The 22999-nt window shown below is 49.2% G+C and overlaps 1 protein-coding gene across 1 annotated transcript in view; it reads left to right on the top strand.

The window, feature by feature from the left end:
- Positions 1–22999, top strand: part of CASP2 (caspase 2) — a 224650-nt gene that overhangs the window by 148425 nt on the left and 53226 nt on the right. The window contains exons 8-9 of the mRNA XM_069242657.1: positions 12265–12355; positions 21368–21517. Of these exons, the coding sequence (XP_069098758.1) occupies positions 12265–12355; positions 21368–21517 (241 nt within the window). The remainder of the gene's footprint in view (positions 1–12264; positions 12356–21367; positions 21518–22999) is intronic.

Raw genomic sequence — 22999 nt, 5'->3', positions numbered from 1 at the left:
CTTTGCATCCAGGTACCCACAGCCTCACTCCAAGGGCAATGCGTTATGGATGAGTTGGTCAGGGATATTTGCTTACGCTTTTCCCCCTCTCCTTCCGTATCTAGTAAACAAATTGAGTCAAAACAAACTAATACTAATAGCACCAACTTGGGCACGACAACCTTGGTACACAACACTACTAGACTTGTCAGTAGTGCCTCATATCAAACTACCAAACAGACCAGATCTGTTAACTCTACACAAACAGCAGATCAGACACCCGAATCCAGCATCGCTCAATCTAGCAATCTGGTTCCTGAAGTCTTAGAATTTGGACATCTAGACCTTACACAAGAATGTATGGAGTTCATCAAACAGGCTAAAAACTACTACAAGACATTGCTACGCAAATAAATGGAAACGATTTGTTTATTACTGTCATAATAATCAAATTCAACCATTACACGCGTCCGCTAAAGACATTGTAAGCTACTTACTACACTTACAAAAATCTAAGTTAGCTTTTTTATCCATTAAAATACATCTCACAGCAATTTCTGCCTATCTGCAAATTACACATTCAACTTCACTATTTAGAATCCCAGTCATAAAAGCATTTATGGAGGGTCTAAAAAGGATCATTCCACCAAGAACACCACCAGTTCCTTCGTGGAACCTCAATATTGTATTAACGCTACTCATGGGTCCATCATTCGAACCCATGCACTCTTGTGAAATGCAATACTTAACTTGGAAAGTAGCCTTCCTAATAGCTATCACATCTCTCAGAAGAGTAAGTGAAATACAAGCCTTTACCATACAGGAACCCTTTATACAAATACACAAACATAGTGGTTCTACGTACTAATCCCAAATTTTTGCCAAAAGTTATATCTCCGTTCTACTTAAACCAAACTGTGGAACTCCCAGTGTTTTTTCCACAACCAGACCCTGTAGCTGAAAGAGCATTACATACATTAGACATAAAAAGAGCTCTAATGTACTACATTGATAGAACCAAACAGTTTCGCAAAACAAAACAATTGTTTGTAGCTTACCAAAAACCTCATACAGGAAATCCAATATCCAAACAAGGCATTGCCAGATGGATAGTTAAATGTATTCAAACCTGTTATGTTAAAGCTAAAAGAGAACTGCCTATTACACCAAAGGCACACTCCACTAGAAAGAAAGGCGCCACCATGGCCTTTCTAGGAAAAATACCAATGACAGAAATCTGTAAGGCAGCCACATGGTCTACACCTCATACATTCACTAAACATTACTGCGTGGATGTGTTAACACAACAAGCCACAGTAGGACAAGCAGTACTAAGAACATTATTTCAAACAACTTCAACTCCTACAGGCTGATCCACCGCTTTTGGGGAGATAACTGCTTACTAGTCTATGCACAGCATGTGTATCTGCAGCTACACATGCCATCGAACGGAAAATGTCACTTACCCAGTGTACATCTGTTCGTGGCATGAGACGCTGCAGATTCACATGCGCCCTCCCACCTCCCAGGAGCCTGTAGCCGTTATAAGTTGATTAAAATCAAACTTGTACATTTGTAAATTTTTAAATATAACACTTTTAGTCACATTATGTACATACATACTTAGTCCATTGCATGGGCACTATTACTATATACACAACTCCTACCTCACCCTCTGCGGGGAAAACAATCTAAGATGGAGTCGACGCCCATGCGCAATGGAGCCGAAATGTGAGGAGTCTCTCGGTCTCGTGACTCAAAGACTTCTTCGAAGAAAAACAACTTGTAACACTCCGACCCCAACACTAGATGGCGGGATATGCACAGCATGTGAATCTGCAGCGTCTCATGCCACGAACCGATGTACACTGGGTAAGTGACATTTTCCATATATATATATATGTATTTGTTATGCAACAGTGATCTAGGCTTATTATGATTGATGGTTACTAGCAGAATAACATTATGCTCTATTGATCACTAATTAGAACTGCTGATGCCTTCTTTCCTATTGATATCCGAATGTGGGTTCGGTTGGTATAAATATGGCTATATATATATATATATATATATCACCAAAAAGTATTCACTGCACTCCATGAAGTTTCAATAGTGCATATTTATTCACTGTGAACAAGACTCCTTAGGGAGTTGAACCGCGTTGGTGGTTGTTATTTTGGGAATAAATATTTTTGCTTGGATATATATATATATATGTTCGATGGCATGTGTAGCTGAAGATACACATGCTGTACACATCCCGCCATCTGGTGTTGGGCTCGGAGTGTTACAAGTTGTTTTTCTTCGAAGAAGTCTTTTCGAGTCACGAGACCGAGGGACTCCTCCCATTTCGACTCCATTGCGCATGGGCGTCGACTCCATCTTAGATTGTTTTTTTTCTGCCATCGGGTTCGGACGCGTTCCTTTTCGCTCCGTGTTTCGGTTCGGAAAGTTAGTTAGAATCTCGGAAAAAACGTCTGTATTGTTTGCGTTCGGTATAGGGTTAGTTACAACAGATCGACACCGAATTTTGAAGAGCTCTCGTGGCCCTTTGGGGTTTTTTCGATTCCCCCGTCGGGGCCTGGTCGGCCCGGCCACGTGTGACTTCAAGGCTGATGGAACGGACCCCATTCCGCTTCTGTCCAAAATGCCATAATAAGTATCCGTATACGGATCAGCATCTGGTCTGTAACTTGTGCTTGTCCCCAGAGCACAAGGAAGATACTTGTGAGGCCTGTCGAGCATTTCGGTCCAGAAAGACGTTAAGAGACCGAAAAGCCAGAAAACTGCAGATGGCGTAGACGCCGACAGGACAAGAGCGTTTCGAGGAGGAAGAGGAAGCTTTCTCTATCCAAGAGTTGGACTCGGAAGAGCTCGAGGCCGAAGAAATGCCGAAAACCGTGAGTAAGACATCGAAACATAAGACTCACGAGAAGTCAACAAAAGTCCAGGGGACGCCACCGCCAACAGGTCATGGCTTAACCCAAAAAATAGGTGACCGATCCAAGGCACCGAAAAAGGGCACGCTGGTGTCGAAGTCATCCCACTCCGGTCGAGATACCGCCACACAGCAATCTCGGACCCGAGACATCGGCTCAGAGAAATTTCGGCACCGTGACAGCAGCACCGAACAAATTCGTCACCGAAACACCACCACGCCGAAAATTACAAAGGTGTCTTCGGAGCCTAAAAAGACGTCCGAAAAAGTTTCGGTTCCGAAACATCCAGCCTCGGAGCCGAAAACAGGTTCCTATACAGAGGAACAAGGATTGTCCTCCCAAATGCAAAAACATAGATTCGGAGAGGAACTTCAAGCAGTAGAGCCAGACTATACTCAAAGGAGGCTCCACATTCAACAAGACACAGGGAAGATAACCACTCTTCCCCCCCAATTAAAATAAAAAGAAAACTTGCCTTTCAAGAAAAGGACAAGGAGCCACAGGCAAAGGTGGCAAGGAAAACTCCACCACCGTCTCCACCACCATCAGTGCACACATCACCAGTAGCAACTCCTCCACTGATGCACTCCCCGACTCATACTACCATGAGTCAAGATGATCCCGATGCATGGGACCTTTACGATGCTCCAGTATCGGACAACAGCCCAGACTCGTACCCTGCCAGGCCGTCCCCACCTGAGGACAGTACATCTTACACACAGGTGATCGCAAGGGCAGCTGCTTTCCATAACGTCACCTTGCATTCCGAACCAATTGAGGATGACTTTTTGTTTAACACGCTATCCTCCACTCATAGCCAATACCAAAGACTACCTACGCTCCCAGGAATGCTAAAACATTCAAAACAAATCTTTCAGGATCCTGTTAAAGGCCGAGCAATAACTCCAAGGGTGGAGAAAAAGTACAAGCCACCGCCAACAGATCCAGTTTATATTACAACGCAGTTAACACCAGACTCAGTAGTTGTCGGGGCAGCTTGTAAGAGAGCAAACTCTCATACCTCGGGGGACGCACCACCTCCAGACAGAGTCGCAAATTTGATGCTGCGGGCAAAAGGGTTGCAGCACAAGCAGCAAACCAATGGCGCATTGCCAATTCACAAGCACTTTTGGCAAGATATGATAGAGCTCACTGGGATGAGATGCAACATTTGATAGAACACTTACCCAAGGAGTTCCAAAAAAGAGCACAACAAGTGGTGGAAGAAGGACAAAGTATCTCTAATAATCAGATACGGTCTTCAATGGATGCAGCAGATACGGCTGCAAGGACAGTAAATACTGCAATAACAATAAGAAGGCACGCATGGCTGCGCACGTCAGGGTTCAAGCCGGAAATTCAACAAGCCGTGCTAAATATGCCATTTAATGAACAGCAGTTGTTTGGGCCGGAAGTCAACACTGCTATTGATAAACTCAAGAAAGACACTGATACAGCAAAAGCCATGGGCGCACTCTACTCCCCGCAGAGCAGAGGCACATTTTGCAAAACACCTTTTAGGGGAGGGTTTCGAGGACAACCTACAGAAACCACATCATCACAAACAAGGCCCACTTACCAAAGCCAATATCAGCGGGGAAGTTTTCGGGGGCAATATAGAGGGGGACAATTCCAAAAAAATAGAGGAAAATTCCAAAGCCCCAAAAGTCCTCAAAATAAGCAGTAACTTACAAGTCACACATCCCCATCACATAACACCTGTGGGGGGAAGACTAAGCCAATTTTACAAACATTGGGAGGAGATAACAGATACTTGGGTACTAGCAATTATCCAGCATGGTTATTGCATAGAATTTCTCGAATTCCCTCCAACAGTCCCACCGAAAACACACAGTATGTCAAAACAACATATAAATCTTCTAGGATTAGAAGTTCAAGCATTGCTCCAAAAAGAGGCAATAGAATTAGTACCAAAACAAGAACTAAACACAGGAGTTTACTCACTGTACTTTCTGATACCCAAAAAAGACAAAAGTCTAAGACCTATACTAGATCTCAGAATATTAAATACATACATCAAATCAGACCATTTTCACATGGTTACATTACAAGAAGTAATCCCACTGCTCAAACAACAGACTACATGACAACACTGGATCTAAAGGATGCATATTTCCATATACCAATACATCCTTCACACAGAAAGTACCTAAGGTTTGTATTCCAAGGGATACATTACCAATTCAAAGTGTTGCCATTCCGAATAACGACTGCGCCAGGAGTTTTTACAAAATGTCTAGCAGTAGTATCTGCACATATCAGAAGGCAGCAAATACATGTGTTCCCGTACCTAAACGATTGGTTAATCAAAACCAACACGCAAATACAGTGTTCACAACACACAAATTATGTCATAGAAACCCTACACAAACTAGGTTTCTCAATCAATTACTCAGTCACACCTTCTGCCGTGTCAAACACAGCAATACCTAGGAGCAACAATCAACACAGTAAAAGGAATTGCCACTCCAAGTCCAAACATTTCACAATGTAATACAAGCCATGTATCCAAACCAAGATACAGGTCAAATTAGTAATGAAACTCCTAGGCATGATGTCCTCATGCATAGCCATTGTCCCAAACGCAAGGTTGCACATGCGGCCCTTACAACAGTGCCTAGCATCACAGTGGTCACAGGCACAGGGTCAACTTCTAGATCTGGTGTTGATAGACCGCCAAACATACATCTCGCTTCAATGGTGGAACAGTATAAATTTAAACCAAGGGCGGCCTTTTCAAGACCCAGTGCCACAATACGTAATAACGACAGATGCATCCATGACAGGGTGGGGAGCACACCTCAATCAGCACAGCATCCAAGGACAATGGGACATTCCGCAAAGACAGTTTCATATAAATCACTTAGAACTGTTAGCGGTGTTTCTAGCGCTGAAAGCATTTCAACCCATAATAACCCACAAATACACTCTTGTCAAAACAGACAACATGACAACAATGTATTACCTAAACAAACAGGGAGGAACACACTCGACACAGTTATGTCTCCTGACACAAAAAATATGGCATTGGGCGATTCACAACCACATTCGCCTAATAGCACAATTTATTCCAGGGATTCAGAATCAGTTAGCAGACAATCTCTCTCGGGATCACCAACAGATCCACGAATGAGAAATTCACCCCCAAATACTGAACACTTACTTCAGAATGTGGGGAACGCCACAACTAGATCTATTTGCAACAAAAGAAAACTCAAAATGCCAAAACTTCGCATCTAGGTACCCACAACATCAGTCTCAGGGCAATGCACTATGGATGAACTGGTCAGAGATATTTGCATACGCTTTTCCCCCTCTCCCACTTCTTCCATCTCTAGTAAACAAGTTGAGTCAAAACAAACTCAAACTCATACTAATAGCACCAACATGGGCAAGGCAACCTTGGTACACAACACTACTAGACCTTTCAGTAGTACCTCATGTCAAACGACCAGATCTGTTAACACAACACAAACAACAGATCAGACATCCAAATCCAGCATCGCTGAATCTAGCAATTTGGCTCCTGAAATCCTGGAATTCGGGCACTTAGACCTCACACAGGAATGTATGGAGGTTATAAAACAAGCTAGAAAACCTACCACTATACACTGCTATGCAAATAAGTGGAAAAGATTTGTTTATTACTGCCATAATAATCAAATTCAACCTTTACACGCATCTGCAAAAGATATAGTAGGATACTTACTACATTTGCAAAAATCAAAACTAGCTTTCTCTTCCATTAAAATACATCTTACGGCAATTTCAGCTTACCTGCAAATTACGCACTCAACTTCATTATTTAGGATACCAGTCATAAAAGCGTTTATGGAAGGCCTAAAGAGAATTATACCACCAAGAACACCACCAGTTCCTTCATGGAACCTCAACATTGTCTTAACACGACTCATGGGTCCACCTTTTGAGCCCATGCACTCTTGTGAAATGCAATACTTAACGTGGAAAGTTGCATTTTTAATTGCCATCACATCTCTAAGAAGAGTGAGTGAAATTCAAGCATTTACCATTCAAGAACCATTTATTCAAATACACAAACATAAAGTTGTTCTACGGACAAATCCTAAATTTTTACCAAAAGTAATCTCACCGTTCCACTTGAATCAAACGGTAGAATTACCAGTGTTCTTCCCACAGCCGGATTCTGTAGCTGAAAGAGCACTACATACATTAGACATCAAAAGAGCACTAATGTACTACATTGACAGAACAAAACTAATTCGAAAGACAAAACAACTATTTATCGCCTTTCAAAAACCTCATACAGGAAATCCAATTTCAAAACAAGGCATTGCTAGATGGATAGTTAAGTGCATTCAAACCTGCTATCTTAAAGCTAAAAGAGAACTGCCTATTACACCAAAGGCACACTCAACCAGAAAGAAAGGTGCTACCATGGCCTTTCTAGGTAATATTCCAATGACGAAATATGTAAGGCAGCTACATGGTCTACGCCTCATACATTTACCAAGCACTACTGTGTAGATGTGTTAACTGCACAACAGGCAACAGTAGGTCAGGCTGTACTAAGAACATTATTTCAAACAACTTCCACTCCTACAGGCTGAACCACCGCTTTTGGGGAGATAACTGCTTACTAGTCTATGCACAGCATGTGTATCTGCAGCTACACATGCCATCGAACGGAAAATGTCACTTACCCAGTGTACATCTGTTCGTGGCATTAGTCGCTGCAGATTCACATGCGCCCACCCGCCTCCCCGGGAGCCTGTAGCCGTTTAGAAGTAGATCTTAAACATTTGTACATTTTGTAAATATATTACTTTAAACTTCATTATGTACATACGCATTCACTCCATTGCATGGGCACTATTACTAGCATACACAACTCCTACCTCACCCTCTGCGGGGAAAACAATCTAAGATGGAGTCGACGCCCATGCGCAATGGAGTCGAAATGGGAGGAGTCCCTCGGTCTCGTGACTCGAAAAGACTTCTTCGAAGAAAAACAACTTGTAACACTCCGAGCCCAACACCAGATGGCGGGATGTGCACAGCATGTGAATCTGCAGCGACTAATGCCACAAACAGATGTACACTGGGTATGAAAGATCCAATACCGGAGAAGAAAATGAGTTACTTACCTGTAACTGTGGTTCTCCAGTATTGGTATCTTTCATAGATCCACATGCGACCCACCCTCCTCCCCGCAGTGGCTCCCCTTTTAAGTAAACTCTTATCGTCACACTTGTACTAGAAAATTTGAGGGAGAGAGCCTCTGTTGGGAGTGTTCTAAAGGGTGTCAACGCCTGATTGGCTGCGTTTCAACTTTGGGTCTTTTTGCAAAACGACAAGGCTAGACTATAAAAGGACCCAAGGAGGCCCTTGAGGCCTAGTGTGTAAAATGTACTGCTATGTGTATTTCAGGTTACCGTGAGGCTCCCACCTCGACGACGGGGATGATTCAAGCATGTGAATCGATGAAAGATACCAATACTGGAGAACCACAGTTACAGGTAAGTAACTAATTTTCTAAATTAATTTTGGATGTGACCCCTTCATCTGGCTGTTGCTGGTAGCCCAGGTAGCGGCCTCGATGTTTCTGAACGCCTGGATGCTTTTGTCGCTTCAGTATCTCTGGTGGCCTAGATTTTGCTATTTGTCCTCGCAGTTGCTGGTGACCCTGGGTATTCTTAGTGGACTAAGGGGGTCATTCCGACCCCGGCGGTCAAGGACCGCTGGGGCCGGGGATGCGGGAGCACCGCCAACAGGCTGGCGGTGCCCCGCAGGGCATTCTGACCGCGGCGGTTTGGCCGCGGTCAGAAGAGGAAAACCGGCGGTCTCCCGCCAGTTTTCCGCTGCCCTGGGAATCCCCCATGGGGGATTCCGACCCCCTCACCGCCATCCTGTTCCTGGCGGTCGGAGGATGGCAGTGAGGGGTGTCGTGGGGCCCCTGGGGGCCCCTGCAGTGCCCATGCCAATGGCATGGGCACTGCAGGGGCCCCCGTAAGAGGGCCCCACAAAGTATTTCAGTGTCTGCTTTGCAGACACTGAAATACGCGACGGGTGCAACTGCACCTGTCGCACCTTCCCACTCCGCCGGCTCCATTCGGAGCCGGCTTCCTCGTGGGAAGGGGTTTCCCGCTGGGCTGGCAGGCGGCCTCCTGGCGGTCGGCCGCCAGCCCAGCGGGAAAACCAGAATGGCCTCTGCGGTCTTTCGACCGCGGAGCGGCCATTTGGCGGTTCCAGCCAGGCGGGCGGCTACCGCCGCCCGCCAGCCTCAGAATGAGGCCCTAAGTGTGTCTGGTAGCTTTTATGTTCTTGGTGACTGTAGGAAAGTCCCTCTTTCTTGCATGGTTACCCCCACCTTTCTCCTGTTGTCAGTGTGCTTAGACTATTTTCACTGGGAGCCTGCTAACTAGGACCCCAGTGATTGTGCTCTCTTCTCTAAATGTGGTTGCCTTGGTACCCTTTACACACCACAATTGACATACTGATGTAGCCCTGTAAGCCCCTAGTATATGGTACTTGGGTACCAAGGGCATTGGTACACCAGGGGTCCCCCATGGGCTGCAACATGTTTTATGCCACCCATGGGAGACCATGCAATCTGTTTCAGCAGGCCTGCCATTGCAGCCTGCGTGAAAAGGTACATGCACCCTTTCACTGCCGGCCACAACACCAGGTCACTAAGTCACCCCTATGGGTGGCCCTTCCTGCCCTATGGGCAGGGTGCAGGTCCCGGTATGTGTGGGCACCTCTGCAGGAGCAGAGGTGCCCCTCCGAACTCCAGTTCCAATTCCCTGGACTCCGTAAGTGCAGAGAAGCCGTTTTAGCTGTGTACTGGACACGGGCCACTACCTATGGTCCAGCTACATAATGGTAACTCCAAACCCAGGCATGTTTGGTATCAAACATGTCAGAATTATACCCCAATACTGATGCCAGTATTGGTGGCATGATTCCATGAACTTTGGAGGCTCCTTATAGGACACCCCAGCATTGCTTCTACCAGTCTTTCAGGGTCTGCAAGCAGCCAACGCTGCTGCCACCCCTCAGACAGGATTCTGCCCTCCTGCTGGTTGACCAGCTTAAGTGCTTGAAGACAGAACAAATGATTTCCTGATGGAGAGGGGTGCAGCCTCCTCTTACTTGGAAAGAGGTGTTACAAGGCTGGGGAGGGGTGGACTCACCAGGCCACCAGCTTGCTTTGAAGGCCACATTTGGTGCTCTCCTTGCATAATCCGATTTGCACCAGTCCTGGGACCCCTGGTTCCTGCTCTGGCGCAAAACTGCACAAAGGAAGGGGGTGTGACCACTCCACTGTCCATCACCACCCCAGGGGTGGTGCCCAGAGCTCCTCCAGGTAGCCACTTGATTCTGCCATCTTGAAACTAGATGGGCAGAGGCCCCTGTTGGCACCTAACTGGTTGGCAGGTGATGTCAGTGGCCCCCCTAAGCTAGATGGTCACCGTGCAAAGTGACTAAGTCCCTTTTTGGGCTATTTAGGAACTCTCTTGCAGGTGGATCTCCAGTTTTGGCGTGCAAGACTCCACCAGGACTCTTCAGCAACAAACTCTTCTGCTCCTGGCCACCGGAACTGCCGCTGGACTTCACAGGAACCGACCAAGTCTGCAACAACAAGATGACCTCGCCCTGCAACATTGTTTCTGCTGCTCCTGTCAGCTACTTGCAACATTTCCACGGCTGTTCATCATCTGGGGTCGACAAGACTTCAGCTGCACCAAAGAAGCAAGAAGGCATCGCCCTTGAAGTGACGGAGTCACTCCCCTGCATCTGCAGGCACCTAAGGCAATGCCGTCCGCTAGCGGGGATCTGCTGTCCCCTGGACCCGTGAAGAATCTCCAACACAGGTGGTGGTTCTGAGGGGTGCTCTGTGTCCTCTCTGCCTTCTATCTAACTTTGGAGATGGTGAACCCTTGCCTCTTCCTCCAAGACAGAACCCCTGTGCACCATGACTGTTGCAGCAACCAAGTCTTGTTGATTCCTGCTTTGAGGGATCTTCAGGCTCCAAGTGGCCCATACCCCCAGCACTAAACCTTTGCAAGGACCGTCTCCTCTCTGATGCTACAGCAACGTGAGACTCCTCTTCAGGTGTACTTCCTGGGCCTCACTGCTACTTACTGTGCCTGCTGCCAGTGGATTGCCCGACTGATTCTGCTGGCTCTCCTGTCTCTCCTGTCAGCCCAGACTCCTCTCTAAGGGTCAAGTCTCCAGGACCTTGCTGGTCCTCTTCGGCTCTGCAAATCTCCAACAGCTCCAGTTACATTCCCTTGTCCTCCTGACCACTGACCCATCTGCAATCTGGCGACTGTCGGGGGACAGCTAGGTGACTTCAGGGACTCCTCTGCAGCTCCTGGACTTCATCACTACTGTCAACCCAGATCATCATCCACAGAAGGGTGGGCATGGCCTCCTGCCCCATCTGGACACGCCTCCATGGACGGGACTCTCTCCCCTTCTTTTGTAGGCCCTCTTCCTCCAGAATACACTGTTGGGTTCCACTGGCCTGGTCCAGTTCTTGCTATATTCCATTAATGAGTCCCCATGTTAGCACATGGAACGACCAGGAAACTTACCTCTGCTCTCCTGGTCGCTGGGGTCTTCTAGGTACTTACCTCTTGGGGTTCCAGTGTCTCCCAGCCCTCCCCCCCCCCAATGTTTTGTGTTATTTACTAATACTTACCTGTGTATATTTTGATTTTGTGTGTACTTACCTCCAGAAGGGGGTAACTGCAGTATAGTTTAGGTTTCATGTAATACAGTACCTTTGTTTTTGCAACACTGTGTGGCTCCTTTCATGTGTGATAAGTTGCTGTGAGACTGCTGTGGTATTGCAAGTGCTTCATGCTCCTCCTAGATAAGTCTCGGCTGCTCACCACAGCTACCACTAGAGAGCCCTGGCTTCCTAGACACTGTAACACTATCTCATAAGGGTTGCCTGGTCCCAGTATAAGGCGTAACACCATAGGTGTCCACCACACACCGAGCCAGCCTCCTACAGTGACCATATACATGCAGGACAGAGTTGCTCGAAAGGAATTTACCAGTCTTGTGTATCACAGCTTTACCGCCACTGGCGCAAATTAAGTAAGTTGTCAAATATCTTGGCTCCCAGAGCTGAACTTGCATGTTGCGGTCATTCCTGCCTGCTGTTATGTACTCACCTGCATACAACCACTGAGGCTAGGAGGGAGAAGTATCTTAGTTGGACTCTGAGTGGATCCAGTCCTGTAGCCGGCACACTTCTACCAGGACTTCAGTTTGCTGCTGTTAGACTCCTGGTCACACAGTGGTTCTAACTCTTCCTTTACGTCCGCAGTTACATGAAGTCTTCCAGCTCTTTGACAACGCCAACTGCCCCAGCCTGCAGAACAAGCCCAAAATGTTCTTCATCCAGGCATGCCGCGGAGGTGAGTTTAGGGTGGGCCTGGAGGGTCACTCATGGGGGATGGGAAGGGGTTCTGTGGTTTATTTTCTTCACTCTTTTCTGACTCTATTGTCTCTTACTCACAGCAGAGCTCCCCTGCTGCTGAATTCCTTACACGACTATCGCAAGCTATTTCTGTAAGTCTCCTATTGCTTTGGCTCAGCGTGGGCGACTGGGTGCAGGGTAGGCATCTGTAATAACTAACATTTCCAGGTTGCAGTGGTGCACAAATTCTCCTTGTGGTTTGTTTTGGGGTTCTTGGTCTGGTCTTGCTTGGTACTTGCCTTCGAACACCTCGTTCAAATGGGCATGGTTTGGGGTCTTGTACTGCTCGGTGATTGTCGTGCAGTCTGCGTAAACCTGGATATTGCTGAAGTGTTGTGCTTTTGTGCAGTCCTTGCTTGGCCCTCTGGGTGTCTGCATTGACGTTTTTATTGGTCCTTGGTTAGGCCTTTGATTACACTTTGGGTGCAGGGTTTTATTGTTGTCTCCACATGGATTCTGGTGCCTCCTAAGCATGGGTTGGTGTGCTCCTGGTTTTCAAGTTCACTAGTGCATGGCTGGGCCTGTTATGCTGGTGTCTGGTCCCCTTGTGGGCCTGCGCTGTCTCCAGGGCATGACTGGGTGTGGCTTTTGGTTTTGAATGCTCTTTGCTTTCACCTAGGCATGGCAGGATGCATTGTGTGTTTCTGTGGTGCTTGCATGGGCCTCTGTTCGTCTGCTGTCTGTGTGTGGTCAGGTGTTGCTTGACCCTTACCTGGGATTACTTTTGTTACTAGTCTGAGCTTAGTGCCACACTTTGATGGCATCACATGCTCAGAATTTTTGTTTCTGTTGTATGACGTCATCAGACAACCCTTCAGAAGATGTAAGACACCGGCCAGTAGAGGGAAATAGGTGTTCTGAATTAAAAGTATGCCTTATTCTATTGTTTAATTACTTGTATAAGGCTAAACGTCGCCTTCTAGTGCCTGCTGGTGAGAAGAGGAGAAGGCCTATGCTTCAAAATGCTGGATAAACAATCAACTTTAAGTTCTCTTATAAACTGAAAGTAGTTTGTGATCATTTGCAACCCAGGTGGTAAAATATGCAGGGTTGTGGCGCTATGTAGACGCTCTGTTGGTTCATAGAGGAATGCATCTGATCTGAGTAGCAAAACTGCTTACTATCTGAAACCTTAGGAACAATGGTGAACGGCTGTAGATGGTTCATTGGACAATACACGTCACCCTAACACGCTTCACTGGAGTACATTTGTGTGTTCATTGAACAATGCACATCCCTGTAACTGGCTCCACTGGAGTACATTTGTGTGTTCATGTCTTTGTAGTGCGCTTGAAGTCCGCGTAGTGTGATTGTATGATAGAATTCTGCGTGGTGTGCTTGGAGTCACCGCGCGCCGTGCCTGGAGTCACCGCGCGCCGTGCCTGGAGTCACCGCGCGCCGTGCCTGGAGTCACCGCGCGCCGTGCCTGGAGTCACCGCGCGCGGTGTGGCGTGCCTGGAGTCCGCGCGCGGTGTGGCGTGCCTGGAGTCACCGCGCGCCGTGCCTGGAGTCACCGCGCGCCGTGCCTGGAGTCACCGCGCGCCGTGCCTGGAGTCCGCGCGCGCGGTGTGGTGTGCCTGGAGTCCGCGCGCTGTGTGGTGTGCCTGGAGTCCGCGCGCTGTGTGGTGTGCCTGGAGTCCGCGCGCGCGGTGTGGTGTGCCTGGAGTCCGCGCGCTGTGTGGTGTGCCTGGAGTCCGCGCGCTGTGTGGTGTGCCTGGAGTCCGCGCGCTGTGTGGTGTGCCTGGAGTCCGCGCGCGGTGTGGTGTGCCTGGAGTCCGCGCGCGCGGTGTGGTGTGCCTGGAGTCCGCGCGCGCGGTGTGGTGTGCCTGGAGTCACCGCGCGCGCGGTGTGGCGTGCTTGGAGTCCGCGCGCGCGGTGTGGCGTGCTTGGAGTCCGCGCGCGCGGTGTGGCGTGCTTGGAGTCCGCGCGCGCGGTGTGGCGTGCCTGGAGTCACCGCGCGCCGTGCCTGGAGTCACCGCGCGCCGTGCCTGGAGTCACCGCGCGCCGTGCCTGGAGTCACCGCGCGCGGTGTGGCGTGCCTGGAGTCCGCGCGCGGTGTGGCGTGCTTGGAGTCCGCGCGCGGTGTGGCGTGCCTGGAGTCCGCGCGCGGTGTGGCGTGCCTGGAGTCTGCGCGCGGTGTGGCGTGCTTGGAGTCTGCGCGCGGTGTGGCGTGCTTGGAGTCTGCGCGCGGTGTGGCGTGCTTGGAGTCTGCGCGCGGTGTGGCGTGCTTGGAGTCTGCGCGCGGTGTGGCGTGCTTGGAGTCTGCGCGCGGTGTGGCGTGCCTGGAGTCACCGCGCGCGGTGTGGCGTGCCTGGAGTCACCGCGCGCGGTGTGGCGTGCCTGGAGTCCGCGCGCGGTGTGGCGTGCCTGGAGTCACCGCGCGCCGTGCCTGGAGTCCGCGCGCGCGGTGTGGTGTGCCTGGAGTCCGCGCGCGCGGTGTGGCGTGCCTGGAGTCCGCGCGCGCGGTGTGGCGTGCCTGGAGTACGCGCGCGCGGTGTGGCGTGCCTGGAGTCCGCGCGCGGTGTGGCGTGCTTGGAGTCACCGCGCGCCGTGCCTGGAGTCACCGCGCGCGGTGTGGCGTGCCTGGAGTCACCGCGCGCGGTGTGGCGTGCCTGGAGCGGTGTGGCGTGCCTGGAGTCACCGCGCGCGGTGTGGCGCGCCTGGAGTCACCGCGCGCGGTGTGGCGTGCCTGGAGCGGTGTGGCGTGCCTGGAGTCACCGCGCGCGGTGTGGCGCGCCTGGAGTCCGCGCGCGGTGTGGCGTGCCTGGAGTCACCGCGCGCCGTGCCTGGAGTCACCGCGCGCGGTGTGGCGTGCCTGGAGTCACCGCGCGCGGTGTGGCGTGCCTGGAGTCACCGCGCGCGGTGTGGCGTGCCTGGAGCGGTGTGGCGTGCCTGGAGTCACCGCGCGCGGTGTGGCGTGCCTGGAGTCACAGCGCGCGGTGTGGCGCGCTTGGAGTCCGCGCGCGGTGTGGCGCGCTTGGAGTCCGCGCGCGGTGTGGCGCGCTTGGAGTCCGCGCGCGGTGTGGCGCGCTTGGAGTCCGCGCGCGGTGTGGCGCGCTTGGAGTCCGCCCTGTGTGGCGTGCCTGGAGTCACCGCGCGCGGTGTGGCGTGCTTGGAGTCACCGCGCGCGGTGTGGCGTGCTTGGAGTCCGCCCTGTGTGGCGTGCTTGGAGTCCGGCGTGGCGTGGCGTGGCGCGCCTGGAGTCCGGTGGACTATAAACGCGCAGAGATCCTCTGTTTCAGTCTGACTGAGCAGTGAGAATATTACCTCTGGTGCTCCTGGATGGGGAGGGTTCTCTGATGACTTGCAGTAAATTTAAACAGTCGACAAATTTCACAAACTTGGATTGCACACACAGCCAACACACAAGCGTGTGGCACGAGCGGTGTCTGTCAGGGATTCCTCCATATAATGGGCGAGTGGTGTGGTTAGGCTGGCAGTGTTGCACAGTTGACACAAGTTTGAGGAGGTGTTACTGCCCTGTCCTTCCAACTGCTCTCTGAGCATACACAGGTAACATCTTTGAGGCATAGAGAGCTGCCTGCCCTGGCCACTGGTGTTTTGCCCATCCTAACCCATCAGGACAGGCCTGGTGGTTATATGCCATCCTAAGATGGGGTTTGTGGCACCCTCCCTCTTCTGTAGGGTATTAATACTTTGTTTACTGGCAGAAATACTCATCCTGCAAATACTCGCAGGTTCGATCTTCAGAAAGTAACACCTCTTGGTTGAGTAACATGGCAGCAATCAAACCAAAACCAGCTTGGGGTTTACCCTCCTTAAATGTTAGTAACTTTTATCTTTGATGACTGGCATGGCAGAAATACCCAGTACTGTTACCACTTTGTGGGCTCGACCATTCAGGAGGTTAGTAACAGTTCTCTTCGCCCACTGGCCTGGCAGAAATACACATTTTACCAACACCTGCTTTCTGGCTTGCCCGCTTGCTCTTCAGAAATTAGTAATTTTTCTTTTTGTTGACTAAACTGGCAGAAATATCTATCCTGCTAACACCCCCTCATGGGGTTGCCCTTCTGGAAATCTGTCCCAGTGTACCCCATTCCAGTGCCTTGTAATGTGACGTCATCGTCACAGCACACCCGTTGTGCCCCCGAGCACTGCTCGACCCTCTTGTTCCAAGAGTACACATGTAGTCCATTGTGAGCCAGAAAGATCTGGCTTCGAGGCACCACAAAGGCTTTCAATGTCCACAACCACTGAACATTCTTAAGCCCCCCCAAGTCTCACATGTATGACGGAAAAGGGCTCCTCTTTCATAGTTAGCAGGTTCAGGAATGGAGGCGAATGTGGCCAGGTCAGTGCACGGGTACATGGGAGCAGTGTGACCTGCATGGGATTGACAACAGCCCCCCAGCATCTGAGCTTGCAGCCCCCCAGGCTGGCTGTGTTCATGGGGACTTAGGTGCAGTATGGGGCGGGCTCCTGGGGGTCCTCACAACTGGCGTGCATCTCCTCACCTTCACACCATGACCAGAACAAGTCCCTGAGGAGGGAGGGAGGGAGTCAGTCACTGGGAGGCTGTCATTGGAGACACTCTTGTAGCGCAGTGACCTGCAGGGGTCTGTCTTCTGTCTGCTTCTTCCGGTTCTTCCCACAGTATCTGCTTTTCATTGGCAGCGTTTACTGGCATTTTGTATCTAAATGCTTTGAACGATGCCAAACAGCCCTCGTTGCATCTGCTGATTCCCTTCAAAGTCAGTCATATTGAATTCAGTCATTTTTGCAATTGATGTTTTTGTAACTCTGCTGCAAATTTTGCCCAAAACTGTGCCAGTCATAAAGGCAAATTGTGCACGTAGGCTGCGCAAGGCCTTCCGCCACCCGTAGACGATTACCTGTAATCGTGTAGAACATTAGCTGAAAACAGCCCCTGCACCCTCTGGCTCAGTGCTCGTGGTTAGAATCTCAAAAATGAGTCTTTATTAACTTTGACATAATAAATCCAACATTAAGATAACTTTACAAATGCCACATGTAAGGCGTGTTTTCCAAAAGAAAAATTAGCTGAAATCCTCTTCCCAAACCCACTGTGCAAGTTTGTGCCCTTTCAGAAGCCATTTTTTGCCTGACCTTTGGTGACACAGCTAGAAACCACATTCTTGTGACATTTTACTAAATAATTAAAATATCTGGACTATTCTGATGTCGGAAGAATGGCTTTCTTCAGCTTGTGGCAGGTAAGGGGACTTCCTTTCTCCTTGGATAAGGACTAACAAGCAGGCCAGTCCTCTAGAAGGTGACTTGGGGGGACCTGGGGTCTTGGGCGAAAGGTCTTTCTCTCTTCCATTTGAAAGCGCAGTCTTGCTGCAGGCGCTGGCAAAGGACTAGCTCCAGTTTGGTTCCAGTCCCTGATCTTTGCATTGTGTGCACATGTCCCTGATGGAGAGGGACACGTGTTTATGGTTAGTGGAACTCCGCTCAGCATCCAACTCTGGACTGGTGCAGTTTATCGCCCAGCCTGGGGTGCTGAGGACTTCAAGTATTGTTTGACTTACCCTAAACTTAATTCAGGTGCTCGGGCAAAGGTCCTGCTTGGAAGTAAAGAACAAATGTCCAATGTTTGAGATCTTAAATGACCAAAAGCAGGGATCCGTGTTGGCATCCTTCCCTCCTTTTCTCCCTGAAGGTATGAACGCAAACTAGAAAGTTTCACCAAAAGCGAATAATATATGAATTCTCCTTCATATATTGAATAAAGCTCCAGTGTAAAAGCTGGAATTGGAAGGCAGATAAGGACGTGGTCTCAGATGGTTTAATAGCACGTGTAAAAGGATTTCACTGTCCTCGTTGGTAAAGTCAAGAACCCTGTCAGGCGCTGCCCCACTAATTGTTGAAGTGTTTTTTTGACCGAGCTTCGAATAAAGTATTTTCTGATATACTTCTAACCGCAGATTCCTCACCTTGCAAATATCCCCAGACTGGATCCAGGAGATTTTTACGGCACAGCACGTGCACACCAGTAGATGCCATCGTTTGGCTCCACAAATGCCCCTTTCCTCCCCTGATGTGATGGTCAGAGCCACATATAAGTGCTACGGCTGTTGGCTGATGGCAGTTTCTCTTTCCCTGCCTGCGTACACAGATCTGGAATTAGCTTACAACTTTTTTCTCGTCAGTTGACAATTTATTTCCTTCAAAATTCATTTTTTTCCAGTGTACAATGAACAAGTCCTCTCCTAAAACTACAGGGTTTAAACCTTATAGGGACTGTTGCAAACAGATGTCTGCGACGGATCTCCCAAGGTGTGTCTTTAGTGTTTACGCCAAGACCCAAAGCCATGCAAAGAGTGAATCCTTGTAAATCCAAAGGCAATCTGGGAACGCAAAAGCGAGCAAGAAGTCAGGGCAGAGGACCAGTTCCACGAAAGGTCATTGTTGTGGTCCAAGACTTCGCGTAAGTCGAAGACGAGGCTCAGGAAGGTCAAGCAAGACTCGTCCCTTCCTGAGAAGGTGGCTCGTGGTCTCACCTCCAGTCCCTCCTCCAAGAAGATCATTCCATAGCGGTTTGCTTTGCTCCCCAGACCTCGAGGCAGCCCAAGAAGCAGTTTCTATGGTCTGGTGGCTCATCCGGTAGGAGCAAGTAAATCGAGAGATGAGCGGACAGATAACTCTCACAAGCTGGTAGTTTGCCTACTTATTTCACTATTTACTCCCTCATTTCCTGATTTAATCACTCATTTGCTGATTCACTATACCAAAGAAATTCCATCTTGAGTTACCACGAGTAATGTTGTCAGTTTTGTACCCCACATCCATTTGCTTGTTTAAGTGCTCGATTTTTTAAAATTCTCTAACTTTTGTTCGCCTGTGTTCTTTCTTTTTGTTTTGCTCTGTTGACATTTTGTATCTCGATTAATTTATTGATTGATTCTATATGTCTATTTCAGATGTCTAAGTAACACTATAGAATAATTGAATTTCACACTCTGTAAATGACCCCCTTCTTGGCAATTTCTCTCTGTGTATACTGTTCCCAAGCTCGTAAGGGGTTATCAGGTTGCCCTTACTTGTTTTCACATCAAGACTGAGGCCTGTAGCCAGTCACTGATATCCCAATGTTCTGTAGAACGTGACTATGAAACAGACACCTAACTGCAGAGCTCCCTCCCTTCTAAACACATGTGAATCTCTACCAGACACCAAACTGCAAAGCTCTCTCTCTCCCTTCTAAACATGTGAATCTCTACCAGAAACCAAACTGCAGAGCTCCCCTTCTAAACACATGTGAATCTCTACAGGACACCAAACTGTAGAGCCTCACCCCTTCTAAACACATGTGAATCTGTAACAGACACCCAACTGTAGAGCTCTTGCACATGTGAATCTGTACCAGACACCAATTGCATATCTCCCTCCCTTCTAAACACATGTGAATCTCTACCAGACACCAAACTGCAGAGCTCTCTCTCTCCCTTCTAAACACGTGAATCTCTACCAGAAACCAAACTGCAGAGCTCCCCTTCTAAACACATGTGAATCTCTACAGGACACCAAACTGTAGAGCCTCACCCCTTCTAAACACATGTGAATCTGTAACAGACACCAAACTGTATAGCTCCTGCACATGTGAATCTATACCAGACACCTAATTGCAGATCTCCCTCCCTTCTAAACACATGTGAATCTTTACCAGACACCAAACTGTAGAGCCTCACCCCTTCTAAACACATGTGAATCTGTAACAGACACCAAACTGTAGAGCTCCTGCACATGTGAATCTGTACCAGACACCAATTGCAGATCTCCCTCCCAAACATCTGTGCATCTCTACCAGACACAAAACTACAGAGGTCCACCCTTCTAAAAACATGTGAATCTCTACCAGACACCAAACTGTAGAGCCCCACCCCTTCTAAACACATGTGAATCTCTACCAGACACCAAACTGCAGAGCTCTCTCTCTCCCTTCTAAACACCCGTGAATCTCTACCAGACACCAAACTGCAGAGCTCCCCTTCTAAACAGAACTGAATCTCTACCAGACACCTAACTGCAGAGCCTCACCCCTTCTAAACACATGTGAATCTCTACCAGACACCAAACTGTAGAGCCCCACCCCTTCTAAACACATGTGGATCTCTACCAGAAACCAAACTGCAGAGCTCCCTCTCTCCCTTCTAAACACCGATGAATCTCTACCAAACACCAAACTGTAGAGCCCCACCCCTTCTAAACACATGTGAATCGCTACCAGACACCAAACTGTAGAGCCCCTTCTAAACACCTGTGAATCTGTACCAGACACCAAACTGCAGAGCTCCCTCTCTTCTAAACACATGTGAATCTGTACCAGACACCAAACTGCAGAGCTCCCTCCCTTCTGAACACATGTGTATCTGTACCAGACATCAAACTGCAGAGCTCCCTCTCTCCCTTCTAAACTCATGTGAATCTCTACCAGACACCAAACTGCAGATCTCCCTCCCTTCTAAACACTTGTGAATCTCTACCAGACACCAAACTGCAGATCTCCCTCCCTTCTAAACACATGAATCTCTACCAGACACCAAACTGCAGATCTCCCTCCCTTCTAAACACAAGTAAATCTCTACCAGACACCTAACTGCAAAGATACCTCCCTTCTAAACACACGTGAATCTCTACCAGACACCTAACTGCGGAGCTCCCTCCCTTCGAAACAGATGTGAATCTCTACCAGACACCAAACTGCAGAGCTCCCTCTCTCCTTTCTAAACACATGTGAATCTCTACCAGACACCAAACTGCAGAGCTCCCTCTCTCCTTTCTAAACACATGTGAATCCCTACCAGACACCGAGCTGCAGGTCGTGCTCCCTTCTAGCACATGTGAATCTGTACCAGACACCTAGCAGCAAAATCAACATGTTGTTGTAATGCCTTTATTTCATCCCCTGCACTTCCCAGCATCTTTGTGGTGTAATGTGAGCTTGTCACTTGTCTTCATCCAGAGGAAACCGATCCTGGGGTCGACCAGCAGGATGGCAAAGGGCGCTCGGACTCACCTGGCTGTGAGGAGACAGATGCTGGCAAGCAAGAGAGCCTACGAGTGCGACTTCCAACTCGCTCAGACATGATCTGTGGATACGCCTGCTTGAAAGGTGAACCCCTTTCCTCCCCAGCCATGGTTTTATGCATCCCATAGCCAACTTTTCGGTATACATTCCCTGTCTCTACGTACTCTGAATCCCCTTTCCGACTTCTTTTTTCCGTCACTGGGTCTATTCTGGATCCCTCAGTTGTCTGTGAATTTCCTGTCCACCCTCCTTTTTGCATGCCATGTACCTCTGCTAAATGTATCCACATTCTGCAGATTCTTCACCTCATGAATGTCCCCCGGGGACAGGCTGGATCCGAACACTTTTAAGCATCATGCTGCCCGCACCGGATGTGTCCCACGCCGTAGATGTGCCAGCTACAGGCACTGACATCACTCCTTTCTTTCTGCTCTTTCCAGCGTGGACCCGAGTCTGGTGGTTCTGTCTTCTGACACTTTTTCCCTCAAAAAACCTTTGTACAGAGTGCAGCTATGGGTCCTAAAGTACAGTATTCAAGATATGTTGTCTCTAATCATCAGATGTTGGTTACAGAACCCAAGATATTTGCCTCTGATGCCTTGCACAACACTAAGTTGTGTTCCAGTTGAGCGAGAATGCACGGCAGAGCCATCTGCAAGCGCCAGACTGAGCTCCCCCCGCAGAACGCCAGAAGAGGTCGTAGAAGCAGAACCCAATTGAAGTGGAAGGTGTGGAGGCGCTCTCTCTGCCGAGACCAATCATGCAATCAATCCCCATTGAGGTTGCAGAACTCCTAAGGTCCTGACGACCTGCCAGTTGAACGTTCAGAGTCGTTTGACGCCCAGGGTACCGCCAGGCCTCCGACCCTGGTGCCTTCTGAGAAGGGTCTCCTGTCACAGGTGAAGGGCCGAGTCCTGCTCCAAGCCTGCACAACTCACACCTCCTTACGTAACGATTGAGTGGCAACAGCTGTTGGCCTGTGATGAACCTCCTGATGTGGTTGGAGTCATCTTTACAGTGAGGTGTCCATCCCCAATATGTTTGCTTGGTGCTCCTTCAGACATTGCAAGCCCTGGATGCACAGTTTACGGACGTCCTGCTGTTGTGTTTGTTCTTAGCCCAACAAGGCCTTGCAGTGGCAGCAGAAAAGGGTTACCTTTTTGCCCTTTTGGCTTTCCTACTTTTACCAGCCTAGCCGTCTCTTTCAAAGTCTCCTGTTGTGATGCGTTTTCTGAAGCGACGCATTCACATGTTTCATGTGCACCCTTTGTGGTGCTGCAGTGGGATCCCTTCGAAGCCAGCCACAGTTGTCTCCTTCTCCTCCTGACTATAAACACCACTTTTCTCATCACCATAACATCAGTCGGGGGAGTGAATGAACTTCAGGGCTTGTCAGTGGTTCCAGCTTAGTCCTCCACACAACACGAACATTCCTGCCCATGCAGTCGCACCCTTCCGCATAGTGCATTCTGCCACCATGTTTCTGTTCTGTGCACCGCCTCATCCCTCCGAGGAGGGAGAACGGCTCCACTGCCTTGATCCTTGGAGGCTGCTTAGCTTCTGTGT

The sequence above is a fragment of the Pleurodeles waltl genome, chromosome 7 (genome assembly GCF_031143425.1).
Source record: "Pleurodeles waltl isolate 20211129_DDA chromosome 7, aPleWal1.hap1.20221129, whole genome shotgun sequence".
Taxonomy (NCBI): Eukaryota; Metazoa; Chordata; class Amphibia; order Caudata; family Salamandridae; genus Pleurodeles; species Pleurodeles waltl.
Note: the sequence above shows the minus strand (reverse complement) of the source record. Positions and strands in the feature narration are given on the sequence as shown.